Here is a 15887-nt window from a genome sequence, read left to right as displayed (position 1 = left end):
TTGTTGAGGTAATCTGGAGAAATTGCACCCCACGCTTCCAGAAGCAGCTCCCACAAGTCTGATTGGTTGGATGGGCACTTCTTGCGTACCATACGGTCAAGCTGCTCCCACAACATCTCATGGGGTCAGATCTGGGACTGCGCTGCCACTCCATTACCGATAGAATACAGCTGCCTGCTTCTGCTCTACATAGTTCTTGCACTTTGGAGGTGTGTTTAGGGTCATTGTCCTGTTGTAGGATGAAATTGGCTCCAATCAGCGCTGTCCACTGGGTATGGCATGGCGTTGCAAATGGAGTGATAGCCTTCCTTATTCAGAATCCTTTTACCCTGTACAATCTCCCACCTTACCAGCACCAAAGCAACCCCAGACCATTATATTACCTCCACCATGCTTAACAGATGGCGTCAGGCATTCTTCCAGCTCTTTTCATTTGTTCTGCGTCTCACAAACGTTCTTTGTGATCCAAACACCTCAAACTTGGATTCATCCTCCACAACACTTTTTTCCAGTCTTCCTCTGTCCAATGTCTGTGTTCTTTGGCCCATCTTATCTTTTCTTTATTGGCCAGTCTCAGATATGGCTTTTTCTTTGCCACTCTGCCCTGAAGCCCAGAATCCCGCAGCCGCCTCTTCACGTAGATGTTGACACTGGTGTTTGTCGGGTACTATTTAATGAAGATGCCAGTTGGGGACCTGTGAGGCGTCGTTTCTCAAACTAGAGACTCTAATGTACTTATCTTCTTGCTCAGTTGTGCAACGCGGCCTCCCACTTCTTTTTCTACTCGGGTTAGCCTGTTTGTGCTGTCCTCTGAGGGAGTAGTACACACCGTTGTAGGAATCTTCAATTTCTTAGCAATGTCTCGCATGGAATAGCCTTCATTTTAAGGACAAGAATAGACTGTCGCATTTCGATGAAAGTTCTCTTTTTCTGGCCATTTTGAGCGTTTAATTGACCCCACAAATGTGATGCTCCAGAAACTCAATCTGCTCAAAGGAAGGTCAGTTTTGTAGCTTCCGTAACTACCTAAACTGTTTTCAGATGTGTGAACATGATTGCCAAGGGTTTTCTAATCACAATTAGCCTTCTGAGCCAATGAGCAACACATTGTACCATTAGAACACTGGAGTGATAGTTGCTGGAAATGGGCTCTTACACCCCTATGTAGATATTGCACCAAAACCAGACATTTGCAGCTAGAATAGTCATTTCACCCATTAGCAATGTATAGAGTGGTATTTCTTCAAAGTTAAGACTAGTTTAAAGTTATCTTCATTGAAAAGTACAGTATATATGTATATATATACATGTATATGTATATATATGTATATATATATGTATGTATTTGTATATATATATATATGTATATGTATATATGTTATGCCATCACAAACATACTGAAGTCCTGCATTTATTTGTAGGTTAAGTGTAAAGTGTGTTGATACTTTCACCATATTTATATCGCACCTGCTTAATAATCAATTAATCTCACTTTTTTCAGTAGGGGATCTTTAAATACCATCAAAGGACAATTGTTTATGATTTCAATACGAAAACTAGATTAAGGGTGTACAGCACATGCTTGCTGAGCTGTGAGGTTACGTAGGCAGTTTAATTGCCCATAAATCCGATTCCAACCAAAGTTTAACCTGCAATAATTGTTTTTTTTTGGCCACCTGGTCAGCGTAAAGAAGTCGTGAACACAACATATCAACACCGTAAAGGGGATTTGGCAATTGTTTTAGATATTAATTTAATTAAGTTACTAATTTCCACATTTATAAACTTACAGAGCAACATTGTCTTCTATTTGGAGTTGAGTAAAGACTAATATTCACTCCCTTTTAGCTCAGTTTTTGGTCTCAACACACTACAGAGGGAAATATTTGGCTTTATAGCGGAGCTAAATGCTCCATTATGTTCACCAGTGAGTTTTTTACTGACTGTCTGCTGTTTGGTGCTGAGCAGGTGGGTTTTTAGAGCTTTTTCGCTGGAAACAGCTGCAGCCAAAAACGACCCTATAACAGCAGTGAAAGAGAGCCAAAACAATGAATTTGTGGGGCAGACAGCTAAACAGTGAGCTGAAACTCAATATGACGGGATCATCAGAGTTGATACAGTTCATCCTGAGGAAGATATGAATGTCTGCACCAAATTTGAATGCCAATACATCAAATATTTGTTGAGATACAGTATTTGTTCGTTTCTGGGTGGATAAAAAGTAGTCAGAACACCAACATATTCCTACCTATGTGCATCAGTAGTCTGAAACAAGAAAAAACACAGCCAGTTACAAGCTGAAACCTCGACTGACATGAGGCTGTATTCCAGTGAAATGGTACATACTGCATTAAATTGTCTCGCTCTTTCATGAGGTCACAGTGTGGCCTGTCACATCTGTAATTTACACAATCCAGCGAATTCCTCGCTTCATAATCTGCTTAATAGACATGAACAGATTGCTGCTGTCAGCGTGTGCATGTGGTTTGGGGGAATTAATAAAATAAAAAAGATATGATATGTGTTTGTACCAAAAACATCTGCGCCATCATCACATAACTAATGACAGACAATGGCTAAATATTTCGAAATGTCAGAGCCCGCCTGGGGACACTTCCAGATATTACATTATGTCCTCGGCATATGCGCAGCTCCAGAGTTTGATTACCAGTTTATGATTTGTCAAGGAACCTTATTAGGCACTTTGTTTCAATGTGGAGATTTCTTCAAGGTTTTTCAAAGAACATTCAGAAGGATACTTTGGCCGCACTTTAAAATGACATCTTTTAAGAAAATGGTACGTTTTTCAATATAAAAAAGGCAATTTCACATCATTTTAGACCATTATCACATGTCCCAAATGTTGGAAAACATAAAGCAGATACTGAATAACAGACAAGAGGCTTAAAGATAAAACTTGTTGAAGAAGTCAGCTGGGGAACAACTACAATCATTCCATTCCAGAAAAGACGGCTCAGGTGTTGGGGCCAAGTCACCTTTACTCAAGTCCCAAGAAAGTCTCAAGTCATTTTTTTGTTGTTGCGCAACTCATATCAAGTCAAATCATGGGTTATGTTAAGTCGAGTCCTAAGTCCAAGCAAGTCAAGTCCCAAATCAAGATACTTTTCTTTTACACCCAAGATAACGCACTCTTACCTGGAGTATCTAGTCTTTATGAAGAGAGGAGACAAGGTAGCCCATCTGGCTTTGAAGTCGTCCATTCATGATTCCCAGTTTGCGCTGCTGCTGCTAACATGCTTGATAGAATACAAAAAGTATCAATGTCACGACATATATGAATGTCATAAGGGCAAAGACCTGGAAGAGCTCAGTAATAAAGAGTAACATAATATTTGAGTTGATATAAATGTAACCGTGTCTCATATCGATCACAGACCCCTGAATCGAAATCGTATTTAAGATAACAGTAAATATTGTATCTACAGTATGTCCAAAGAATTTGATATTGTATTGTGATACAACCGGAGATTTACACTCATTGTCTCAAGCCCACATCTATAAGCCTTATAATAGTAGGGAAGAAAACCCTCATTATGCAATTTCTTAAGCATAAAATGTGAATTCTGCCCCGGAGCTTTTCAAGGAGACACTGAGGGGAAGAGACAAGTCTGGTCCCTAAAATAACTAAGATCATCTTTAATTCTGCTCGACTGTCTTATAGTCTTGCCAACAAGAAAAGCAAGTCCTGCAAGAACATTGGCCAAGTCAGTATTTTGATGTATATATGTGTGTGTGTACTGTGGGCCTGGAGCATCCTCTCCCTCTCCTAACCCAGTGTGACAGAGCAGAACAGACTCAGGTGAAGCATTCTCAGTACAAACCCTGTCTTAGAGCGCCCTCTCTTGGACTTGGCATGTGTTGCAGTTTAAATAATGTGTAAAACTACACACATGATTTCCTTTTAATTATCCCTGTGCTTGTAAGACCGCTAGATAATTAAATAGATTGCACATTTATTGAATGCATTTCCACACAACGTGATTTGAAATGTGGTGATTTATTACATGCCAAAAGCCTAAAAATCGATCAATATAAACCCCCAGAAAATAACAGTAATAAATACAGCAAATCAGTTCATGGTATCGTGCCACAGAGAAAAATAGAATTTGCACTTATTAAAAAAGAAAGAAAAAAGAAGTCAAGTAATAAATGAGATATGAAATTCAATTTCTCAAACTGTGGAGTGATTCAGTACAGATTCCTATCTCTGCAGAGCTTGATTGCATTTCTAGAAACTGACACAATCGTAAAATACAGGATTTGATATTCTTGTGTACAATAGGGCTGCACAATTAATCGCAATTTCATCGAAATCGCAACATGGACTTGTGCCATATTCAAATCGCAGGTGGGTGCAATATTTCTTAAAGGCAAAATATGTGTCAAAACATTCTAAAATAAAGTTTTGTGGAGCTGCAGAGACGTCTTGGCTTACAAGTCCTATCCTACAGACTACAGAAAACAACTTGGTGTGATACAAATCCTCGCAAAAAAAAAAAGTATATATATATATACACACACATGTACGTATATATATTTTTTCAATGAAAATGAGAATATGATACAACAGTGATCATTCCCTCCAATATTGTGAATCATATCGCAATCGCAATATCAGTCCAAATACTCACAATTAGATATTTTCCATATATTGTGCAGCACTAGTGTACAACAGGGAAAAACATTGATGGTTTCCAGTGTTGAGTATAATCTTTAACTAGGCCCATTAAGGTACAAAGTGAGACACATTCAGAGGCGATGAGAAAGTACCTTTACATCAACAATGTTTCCCCAATAAATAAACGCTGCGACCATTTGGGTAACGACAACATTTGAGCCTGTCTTGAAAAAAGTGCTGAAAAATACAAACTGACACCTGGCAGCTGGATACACACCCTGCTTAGAAATTCTACATAACCCTTTGGTTCTCCAATTCATACACAGTCACACCAACTCACACACAATACCAGAACACATGTTGTAAAATACAACCAAAAAAGATAAAAAAAACTCATTCAGTAGTTAGCACATCAAAATGACAGAGCCAGTGGTTGAGAGCCAATGTTGTAATACTCAATCATTGTTCTGAAGGAAAAACAATCCACCAGCGGCTTTAAAATCAACACAATTAACCACTGCTGTGACATTTTACGTAAACTTTCACAACTGTAACCAATCGTGTGCTCTGTAGCGTTTATACCCTGCCTATGCACCAACATTGGAAGCAGCATTTTTAGTAAATCTCATCAAATCAAAATTCCCCCTTCAGATAAGTGTCGAGACAACTTTACAACTCCAATTCATTAAGATTAAACAAGCAAGTCCCGGAAAACTAGGCCTAATGGAAGCGGACGGGAGAAAAGTGAATGCTTGTCAGGATATACTCGTCATCCCCACTACACCATTTACTGGCTGCACAGCTCCTAATCCAATCAGTGTGAAGAGTGGAAGAACATAAGTTTGGACTAGTACCAAGTTTCCGGAAAATTTTGTTGCCATGGACTTTCAGTACAAAAAGATGGCCAAGCGTCTGGGGACAGAATCTGGATGGTAGGAGGGAGGAAGAGGGAATGAAAAGGAACATTAGAGTGAGAGAGAATGAAAGAGGGTGAGAGAAAGACAGAAAGCAGCAGAGAAAAAAAAAAAAAAAAAAGAAATAGGCAGAGAAAGACAGGACAGGACAGGACAGGAAAAGGCAGCTGTCCAGTCCCCGCAAGGCCCATCTTCCCTCTTCAAAAGGACCAGAGGAGGGCCTCCTTCCCTCCCTCCCTCCATCCCCCTGTGGATGCCTCCCGTCTGCTGAGAACTGATAGGACCCATAGACTGACACACACCCACTGAGGAAATAATACATTGGGCAGTATCTGGGCGTCCTGCTGCGCAGTTCGTCTTTCGGTGAACACACATGTACGCACACAGAGCTTATTAAAAAAGACAAACCAAGCAGAGGAGGAAGGGGACAATTATCAGTAGCACTCAAGGCAGAACCAGTTTCTCAAAAAATTTAAACCAGAGAGACACAGAACGGTTTGTTCCTTCAGCCAAATGTTGACGGACACGCTTACGAAACGCGCAACAAGATGTGCGGGGACAGTTAAGTACCTTGCTTACAGTCGATAAAAACAGCCAAAGTCCTGATCATACAGCTATCTGAAACTGTCTTTTTCTTCAATCCAGACCCCCTTTTTTATTTGATTAATACACTCCTGCTAATTTGAATCCCTGTATCTCTGTACATAGGGTCATATTTTCTAACTCTCTAGAAAAGGGCCTATCTTTACACTCCAAACACAAAAGACCCAAATGTCTGCTCAGGTAGGAAAACAAAAGTCGCAAACTTGAAGAAGCGTCAAGGAATTCTCAAAAATTGGAACAACTCTTACATCTTTGTACAACTCAGAAAAAAACATTGTATTACATCATAATTAACCAGTTTAATACGTTTAACGTAACCATCTTTTTCAGTTTTTTTGAGGACTGGTCACACCACAAGTAGCACAGTGAAATTAACCAGCATAAATACAGCGTTTAAGAAGCTTTGTGGTGCAGTGCTTACGACAGAGAGTCAAACTTTACTTTCATTATTGGTGTATTGTTATGTCTGTATGATCACAAAACTGTGAAAAATGACATTATGCCCATAGAGCCCATTTTGAGGTCTTGAAATTCAGTGTTTCATCCAACCAAGAGTCTAAAACCCAAAATATCCTGTATATTCAACTTACATAGTAACGTCATACAATATTATTATTTTTTTTTTTTTTCCTTTAAATCAATTTTGGTGCTTCAAGTGAGAGTTTGCAAGCTTTTCTGTTAGTGACAGAAGACAAACAATTACAGGTCCAAAGGGCTTGAAACAGGTTTTAATATAATGTGTGTCTGTCGGCGGTGCCATGCACCTGTAGCCCAATCAAGGAAAGGGTTAACAGAAATGTAGTGTTGGCCAATCGGATGAGGTTGTGCCACACTCCCGCCTTTGGCCGAGTCTCTTTCTAATCTGTCGGAGGGAGAGTGTGGTTGTGAAGTTTAATGACGGTAGCCCCCAGAGAAGAAGTTTCATGACGCAGATTAGAACCCAAATTGAAATGTAAGTCACTAAAATTGCTGAATGTTACAACATTGTGTCAAATAGGTCGTTGTGACTGTGACTTATAAAGTGTCAGGTTCAGTTCATAGTGTCAAAAAACATTATCTTGTTCAGTAGCTAGTTTAGAGATTATTGGCTAATGACATTAGTGATTTAGCAGTGCACTTCTGCATGCACTATAGGTGTATCACATTCTCATTAGGGGCTGAGGCCCCATAAAGGGCTGATCCTAGAATCGCCCGTTTGACAACCACGTTGGCTTGAGTCCTGCAGCGGCCCGGGTTCGAATCCGACCTGCGGCCCTTTGCTGTGTGTCATCCCCCCCATCTCACGTCTGTCCACTGACGCTAGAATAAAAGGGAATAAAAGGGAAAAGCCCCAAAAAAGAATCTTAAAGAAAAGAGATTCAACTGATTGTTAAAAGTTGCTCATTTGTTTTGTTTTCTATCAAATAATCAATTAACAAGTCAACTAGTTTACCATACCACACCATTTGTAAAGAAAGCTTTGCTGGCCAAAATGGATCGCACCATCTACCTACAAATGATTAATATTGCACAAGTTGTACCAGTGCTTATGTGCCGACTGATAGCAACATTTCAACCTATAATAAGACAACAACGACCGCAATTTATTTATGTTCGGCAAATAACGCCGTTCACCGTGAAGAGAAAATCCGATGATCAAAACAAACATACAAATTGTGAATTTGAATGTTTCAATGAGGCATTTTTCATTCGATATTACTCAATACGCATAAAAACGTGTGGATGGAAACATGGCTATTGACTCCTGTTTCCAAAGTGTCTGCGCAGCCTCTTTTGAGGGGCTGAATGTACTCCAACAGAGGAGGTTAAATATAACTGGATGATGCAAAACAGCTAATAAGCGAATAGCTTCCTCCATGTTTGACTCTAATGTACTCCCTCTAAAGTCAGAATTTACTTTGCCTTGCAAGAAAATCCACTTAATCGCCACCCATTCCATTGGAATCAATTGATTTTGCTGCAAAGTTTCGCCATTTTATAATGCTCATGTGAGCAGACTCTCAGAAGGAGGAAGGGTTAATCAACATTCTATATTTAGGATATGTAAGAGGAATGTTTCTCTTTACAAAACCGCTCAAACGCAACTCTTTGGTACATTCCATTACCCAATGAAATGTAAGCGCCATTGAAATAGAGTTTAAGACCTTTACGAATTATACAGTGTACATCAAAAACGGATAAGCATTATGAATACCTGAGAAAGATTTTTTGAAATCAAAAAGATGCCATAAATCGAGGCATGGAGATTAATGTATTTGACAGAGAAAAGACTCCTTGTTCAAACTCCGCAGTTCGCCTCCAAACATTACATTCAGTTACATCAGCCACACCTGGATTTTTCTTTTCTAAATCAGCCACGGCCCCGCTCTGATCTGAACTAAAAACGAGAGAAATGCAGCAATCAAGGAGATTTTCTCCCTCCGTCTTTAGAAGTGTAAGTAATATGTGAATCCCCCTTAGGCGTACATAAGCACGCACGCAAGCACACACAAACACACACACACACAGCTCCATTGGACTTATTTCACACCACTAAAGCCGGCCCTTGTCTTGGTAGCACCAGCTGATAAGTCTTGTTAAGGCCAGCTCGTTAGGAGAGGGCCGTCTCCGTGGCAACTGCTCTGTGACATCACGTCTGTTGAGCAACGTCTGCGTCATTTGTCAGTAACAGGACAAGTGTGTTTTTTGGTTTGAAGAGTCAGTCAAGCAGCAAGGCGTTTTGTTGCATTGTTCAGCGTTGGGATGGGGAACAGGAGGAGTGGGTTCAGTTCCAGGCCTGCAGGATTTTGAAAAAAAAAACCCTGTCGTCTCTGTCTTCTCTGCAGCACGTCTGCGTCAGTAGAATTTGTCATCGATGCGGAAGTGTGGCCTGGTGACATCATCCGGGTTGAGGAAGACCGATATGGATTTCCCAGGGTTCTCGGTGACCAGCTGCTGCAGCCGCTGCGCCAGCTTGTCCTCCGAGGGGGAGATGATGCCGTTGGCCGGGTGGTGCCCGGGGGAGCCGTGGCCGTTGGTGCTGGCTGTTAGCTCCTTCTTCAGCTGGCCCACCTGCTGGGCTTGGTCCAGGGCCGCCCGCAGGTGCTCGCTGGGATCCGAGCGCACGTGGGCCAGTTTCCTGGCAACGAGCAGAGCCTGGCTGTCTGTGAGGTGTTCCAGCATGTTGCACTGGGGCAGGAAGTAGTTGGGGCAGTTTTTACCCAGGATGCAATGAGCCAGGTCATCCAGGAGGCCTAGGAGGAGGCGGCCAGGGGTGTCGGCCTCGGTGCAGGATAGATAGGCGGCAGGAAGTCGGTCACAGGCCCAGAAGAGAAGGGTCCGCAGATGATAGAGGCTGAGTCCCGCACGTGGGCGAGCCAGGATACGAGACAACACGGCTTTGGCTGCTTGGAACGCCTGGGCCATGGGGTAAGGGATGCACTTCTTCAGCTGAACCTGGTTATAAGAGAAATAGATGACCAATGCATTAAAGATGCAGTCAGTGATTCTGAAGATTGTTCAGACGCTCCGCCCCCCAGATTCACAGACAGATAACTACTGGCCTGCGCATTCACATGCTGCCTCCCCCCTGTTGCCGATTGGCTGGAATAGTGTTTTGTGTCTAGTGCACTCCTTTCTGAAAAAACAAATGGAAAACAAGTCCATCTGTTTTTTCAGCGCACAAAGAAACTATAGCGCTAAGTGACCGTGAGGAGATGAATTTGACAAAAAGTGTATTGGAATAACATCACTTACTATACCTTTAAGCAGGAACAGGATTAAAGACAAAGCGGATATTTGAAAGATAAGCAAAGTGGGATGGAAAAGAAGGAAAACTGGCACAAAAAAAAAAGAATGAAAGTCCAGATGAAAATGTTGCTTTAAACCCAATACAAGCTGGCACCAAACATGACACCAAAATTATAAAAAAAAAAAAAGTACATTTACAATCCACTGACCTCGCTACGTGAGAATGCCAGCCTCCACTCCCTGTCGGGCCGACCGCCCAGCGGGGAGCAGCAGGGCAGCAGATAGAAGCCAGAGATGGCTTCCTCCTCTGTGATTTTACCATCCCAGAAGTGGTTGGCGGTCAGCCAGCCTTGAGCCACTGCAGGCCAGCCACGAAACGACACCACAGGCAGCAGGTCGTACAGCACCCGGCTGGAGCCGGCCTGCGGGGGGGGGGGGACAGAACTGAATTTGTTTACAAGAAAACTTCACAGGAAACATTTAGGCAGCCTGACATTCCTTTTACCATTCAGGCAGAATGAGTCAACGGTATTATTTTTACTTCATGTTCCACGAGCCCGGTCTGAACTTGAAAAAACTGTTTTTAGTTTTAGTGCACCTGACACCTGGAACAAATTACAGCACTTTCTTAAAGTGTTGTAACGACTCAACTTAATTGTGCCGACTATTTAGAAATCTGGTTTTATACGTGCAAATTTCTACTTGTAACTGCTTTACATAATTGTGTTTTCTTTTGCATCCCTATTATTTTAATAGTTAATTATTTTTCTAATTTTGAATGTTTTATTGTATTTCTATATTTCTTATGATCATACTTTCTGTGTTGTTGTTCTGTATGTATATATATATATTTTTTAATTTAATTAAAGATTATGTTTTCGGGGTTTTTCCCTTCATTATAGTGGATGGACAGGAAAGGGGGGAGAGAGATGGGGGATGACACACAGCAAAGGGACGCAGGTTGGATTCGGACCCGGGCCGCTGCAGGACTCAGCCAACACGGGGCCAACACTCTTACTGGGTGAGCTAGAGGCCACCCCGGTATTTGTCTTTGTAATCTGACTCGATGTGACTGAAAATGAGGGTGGCCCCTTCAATGATCTCTCGAGGATAAATAAAGGTTGAATGACTTGTCAACAACGCGTACCTGGAGGATGATAGTGGTGAGGGGACCATTCCTCTCCAGTCGGTCCGGGCTGGGAATCCCTCTCTGGGGGCTGCGTCTCAGCTCCTCCACAGCCTCGCTCACCACCCCCCAGAACCAGTCTGTCACCAGGGAGGGAGAGAAGTAGCATCCGTCCAGAGACTGAGGGGAGTCCAGGGAGGGGATAGAGCCTTTACCTGAGCGAGGGGGGAGAGGGACGAGAGAGAGAGATGAATGCTGGGTCTTTTCATATCTTACAGCCCACCACATTTACCAACACTAGAACCGCTTCTCAAAGAATTACTTTTTTCTCTGTTTTTGTTAATGTCATACAATACACATCAGAGCTGTAACTATTGATTCTTTCCTTGATTGAGCAATTAGTTGTTTGGTCTATACAATGTCCATCAGTGTTTTCCAGAGCCCAACAAGACGTCCTCAAATGTCTTGTTTTGTCCACAAAAAAAGATATTCAGTTTACTGTGATGGAGGAGTGAAGAAACTAGAACATATTCATATTTAAAAAGCTGGAGTCGGAAAATTATTACCCCCCCTTTGTACTTTTGGTTGGATAAAACAAGCAAACTGAATGTTGTTGCAGCCCTAAAGATGATCTTTGGATACCTGTAGTATGCGGTTTACGGTCTAAAGTAAAAAAAATGACTGCAAAGAATTCAAATTTCTTGAACTCCTGGCACTTTTGCCCTCTTTTTAACATTCCAGCGGGATTTGGCTGTGATACACGTACATGCTGTCGACTACTCCTGACTAAATCACCCCGTCCTGCCATCGCTAATGCAGCAACATAAGATCCTGTGGGAAATGCTAGGAAACTAGCAGAAAATGTGGCAAATGTATTTCCCCAAAGTGCTGAAAATTAAAGGCATTCATATCAATAAATGTCATTACTTTTTCTCATCTTGGAAGTCTTGCGCTCGCGACTGTGGGGCTGATTGATGCCGCCGCGTAATCTGGAAGCTGCCACGTGTGCGTGAACTTTCGATTGTGGAGTTCTACTCATAAATGTTTCAGCGTGTATTTCCTGGGGAGCCATTTCTGGTCTCACCTATCTGAGGAGTTATAGGAAACAGAGCCTCAGCTGCAGCTTCGCCGCGTAAAATTGCATCAAAACATCATGCATCAAATTATCTCGGTGAAACACAAACTAAATTCAATCAGCTCCCACTCCTTCCACTCTCCACTGCCATCTATCCACTCGTCCTGCTCTTTCCTGACTTATCTTTTAATCTTTTTTTTCTTCCACTATTTTCTTTTTTTTTTTTTTTACACTTGTTTACCCATCTTCTCTTCCATACTATCCGTGCTGCCCTTTCTGCTTCTTACGTCATCCATTTTTTCCCTTCCTTTTTTGGACAGGACAGCTTGAGACAGGAAAGTGGGAGAGAGAGGGGGATAACGTGCAGCAAAGGGCCGCGGGTCGGAGTCAAACCCGGGTTGTTGCAGTAAGGACTGAGCCTTGGTATATGTGGTGCATGCTCAACCAGGTGTGCTACCAGGGCGCCCCATCCATTCACCGTTTGTTCCCCCTTTTTTCCCCCTTTTCAACATTTCTAATTTCCCCGTCGCTGTTCTTTCATCCTTTGCTCTTGCAAAAGTTATCATACTTATTCTACTTACTCATTTCTTGCTCTTCCTCCTCGTCTTCCTCAGGAGGAAACCCGTTCTCCTCCTGGCAGCAGATGCTCCAGCGGGACATGACGTTGGAGTCGCAGAGGCGCAGACTGAGCCACGAGTGGCAGGGCGGTGAGTGCCTCATGTCCAGGGTCACTGGCTGGTTGCGGTCATGGAGCTTGAGGGCGGGTACCAGCAGGGTGAAGTCCAGGTCAAAGTCGGCCCCTTTTGCGTAGTCACCCAAGTCCTCGGGGCTGAGGTCTAACACTCCCTCCCGGGCCCCGCCAGACAGCAGCAGGTACTCGTTGGCCACCGGGAGGCGCTGGTCTACCTTTTGGACTAAGCCTGGATGGGATGGTTTAGAGGGGGTTAAAAAACAAACCAAGAAAATGAATCACGACAAAAACTAAGCACTTTAGCTATAATACTTTTAAGACCTAATTTTTTATAATATTAAACTTAAGACTGCAATACTTTTAAGACCTCCCGGGTACCCTGGTTACCAACAGCTGCAATGAGCATAAGTGGTCTCTCTCACTGATGAATGCAAACACACACACACACACACACACACACAGGTATTGCATATATTTATGAGTCTTAGCTGCAGTTATATTGACACAAGGAGTGTGAAACTGACCCCCCCCCCCCCCCACCCCCCCACCGACCACTGGGATCAACACTAATGATCATTTCAGTGGCTCGCAAAATGCTTCTATATCACAATTTCACCTGTTAAAGATCGGCAGAAAACGAAAGGGAAATCACTTTAAGGATAGTTCCAGGTTATGACAACACAATCTTTGTTTCATTTCTTAAAAGCTAGCCCTCCGGCCATGTCACCGGCATAGCCCACAGGTGGCTCAGCCTTCCCCCCCCCGCACAGCTGTTGCCAAGCTAGAAAAGCTAGGGCAGTTTTACAGAATGTAAAAATAATAGCTCCCACCTATAGAGCGACTATAGGTGGGAGTCAAAGTCATTTGTGCTTACGAGGATCTTTCTTTATTACATCGAGGGTCATATTTTTGTAGTTTGTTTATTTAATTAGAGGATGTTAGCGGAACATGGTAATATCACTAAAAAAGTCTGATGGGGGGAAAAAGAATACAACCAATGATCATCTTATTACATAGCTAAAAAAAGTGTCCCAAACTCTCCTCTCTGAAAAGTTTATATGAGAGAAAGTCAAGCCTCCAAATCCCTTTATGGCTACTTAGCTGTGCTGTAAACCTTTCAGGCTCTGGGACCATGGGAGCTGCAGCACTGGAGGCAAGTCAATTATGTTTTTCAGGCTTAAAAGAGCAACTGAGAAAGGCTTGATCTTGCGAACCAAACCTGTCCAGGTCAAGCACTAACTGCCAGCTACTAATAGGTCAAAGGTAACGCATGGACACTTAAAAACCTGTCACATGGAAGAGATTGGGAGGGCAGTTAAGTGGCTGCAGGCAGCTGAAACAGGGGCATCAGACCAAGCCAGCAGGCCATGTCTCGGGGGCAAAAACCTCCATATGATTCCTCTCATCCAATTACATGGGCACACAACCTCAGTGGCATTTTATCATGTAGTGGCATGTGTGTCTGAGCGTGTGTTAAGAACTTGTGAGTCGAAAGCAAAATGCCATCTATATGGAAAAAGCCACAGATATTCACAAAGTGGCAGCAATAGAAACTTGTTTCTACGCTTCCAGTTTGGGAAATTTAGTGATAAAACTATTGAAATTAAGACGGCTAATTACATGCCGTTTACTTCATCCGGATGTGTAGTACTTAAAGTATCCATGTTAATAATTGACCACCAACCAATCATGGTCTAAATGAGGAATATATCCCTTTGCAAGAGCAGCATGCCCACCCACAGAATCTAACCCAACAAAAAAAAATTCTGCTTTATAACAAAAAGGTAGAGGAGTGTGATGGAATATAAAAACAACAGGTGAGAAGACACCCAGAGACCGAAAATGAACGAGCAACTTTAAGTGGAAGTCAAAATGAATTGTGCTTACAAGGATCTCTCTAGTGCTTTGCTTAAATAGTTTGCGACAGCGCATCTTTGGATTTTTTTGTTATTCCTCAGTAGAATCAGCTCATCTGCCGCTACGAGCTCCATTCATCTCCTGACTAGACTCTCACGCTGCACTTTATCCAGAGCGCTAGAGTTCTCCTCAGGATCCTCAGCCTCTCATCTCTCCCATGACATCTGCAAGAGTTTCATCATCCAATATGCAAGCAATGTTTCACTTCATGAAAGAGTTACTAGTTTTTTAAGTGGATACCTCAGGAACTAGAATTAATATGTAGACAATGAATAGGAACCGTGATCATGAATTCACTATCAATGAACCTTAATATATTCTTAGGGTAGGTGCATTTTTAACTCAGAAAGTTAGGCCACATGTCAAATTAAGTTGTTTGACTTATGGGAAGGCACAAACACTAATTTCATTATAATGTGTTATTTCGCTAATTTGTATTTTTGTGTTTTGTTTTGGCTGGTTGAAGAGCCCCAACCCCACCATTACAGGGTTTTCCCCTGGGGTCTTTTAACACAAAGGTGGCAAAGCTGAACAACCTGGGTTAATGGGGGTAATGTGCATTAAAGCAGTTATTAATAAAAGGCACAATAGTTTTGGCTTATACATAAAAAAAATCTAATTTTTAAGCAAGACGGTGGGAAATAAGACAAAGGCTGGCCCGCCTTTGAGTTACATAAGCAGGGACAACTCTGGCAGAACATTGGGACTAGCCTACATATAGCCTGCCTCAATAAGTGTTGGTCAGAGTTTCTTTCCGCTTTGTTTTAACTAGACTGAAATGTCAAAAAGACTCCACTACTGTCTGATAATGACTGGTGAAGAACAACACTCCTTGCTGCTCCGACTTGTTGAAGTGGGCTGAATGAATGCTATGGTCCCATTTAGTGTGAGTGTCTTGAGCAGAACTACAGGTTGTTACTAGGGTTGGGTATCGAGACCCGGTGCGAATACGGCACCAGTGCCTTAACGACCGGTATCTACAGGACTGAATAGCAATGCAGATTTCGGTGCCACTGAAATGCCTGCGCCTTTCTCTGATCCAAAACGAACATTACAGGCAACAGAAGCAGCGCTGCATGTGATGCTAGATAACATTATTCTAGGCAGCAGGTAACGCTAGCCTACCGTTAGCTAGCAGCTGGATTAATCATGGTTAAAATGCAGTTGACCAACTGCCACTTTGCTCGTTTGAA

At 42.4% G+C, this 15887-nt stretch overlaps 1 protein-coding gene and 1 long non-coding RNA gene across 4 annotated transcripts in view; both read right to left on the bottom strand.

Moving 5' to 3' along the window:
- Positions 1–3999: 3999 nt before the first annotated feature.
- LOC116707416 (uncharacterized) lies at positions 4000–7535 on the bottom strand. The gene is made up of 2 exons (XR_004336506.1): positions 4695–7535; positions 4000–4305 (listed from the first exon to the last, which is right to left on the bottom strand). It is a non-coding gene; the product is annotated as an uncharacterized LOC116707416 (long non-coding RNA).
- Positions 7536–7601: 66 nt separating this feature from the next.
- The window catches only part of tmem102 (transmembrane protein 102), a 23219-nt gene continuing 14933 nt past the window's right edge, over positions 7602–15887 (bottom strand). For all 3 annotated transcript variants that reach the window (XM_032544718.1, XM_032544720.1, XM_032544719.1), the window contains exons 3-6: positions 12668–13006; positions 11033–11226; positions 10095–10307; positions 7602–9591 (exon numbers count right to left, since the gene is read on the bottom strand). In XM_032544718.1, coding sequence (XP_032400609.1) covers positions 8992–9591; positions 10095–10307; positions 11033–11226; positions 12668–13006 — 1346 coding nt within the window. In that variant the 3' untranslated portion in view covers positions 7602–8991. The remainder of the gene's footprint in view (positions 9592–10094; positions 10308–11032; positions 11227–12667; positions 13007–15887) is intronic.

Source organism: Etheostoma spectabile, chromosome 19 (genome assembly GCF_008692095.1).
Source record: "Etheostoma spectabile isolate EspeVRDwgs_2016 chromosome 19, UIUC_Espe_1.0, whole genome shotgun sequence".
Classification (NCBI taxonomy): domain Eukaryota; kingdom Metazoa; phylum Chordata; class Actinopteri; order Perciformes; family Percidae; genus Etheostoma; species Etheostoma spectabile.
This window is presented reverse-complemented; position numbering and strand designations above follow the sequence as displayed.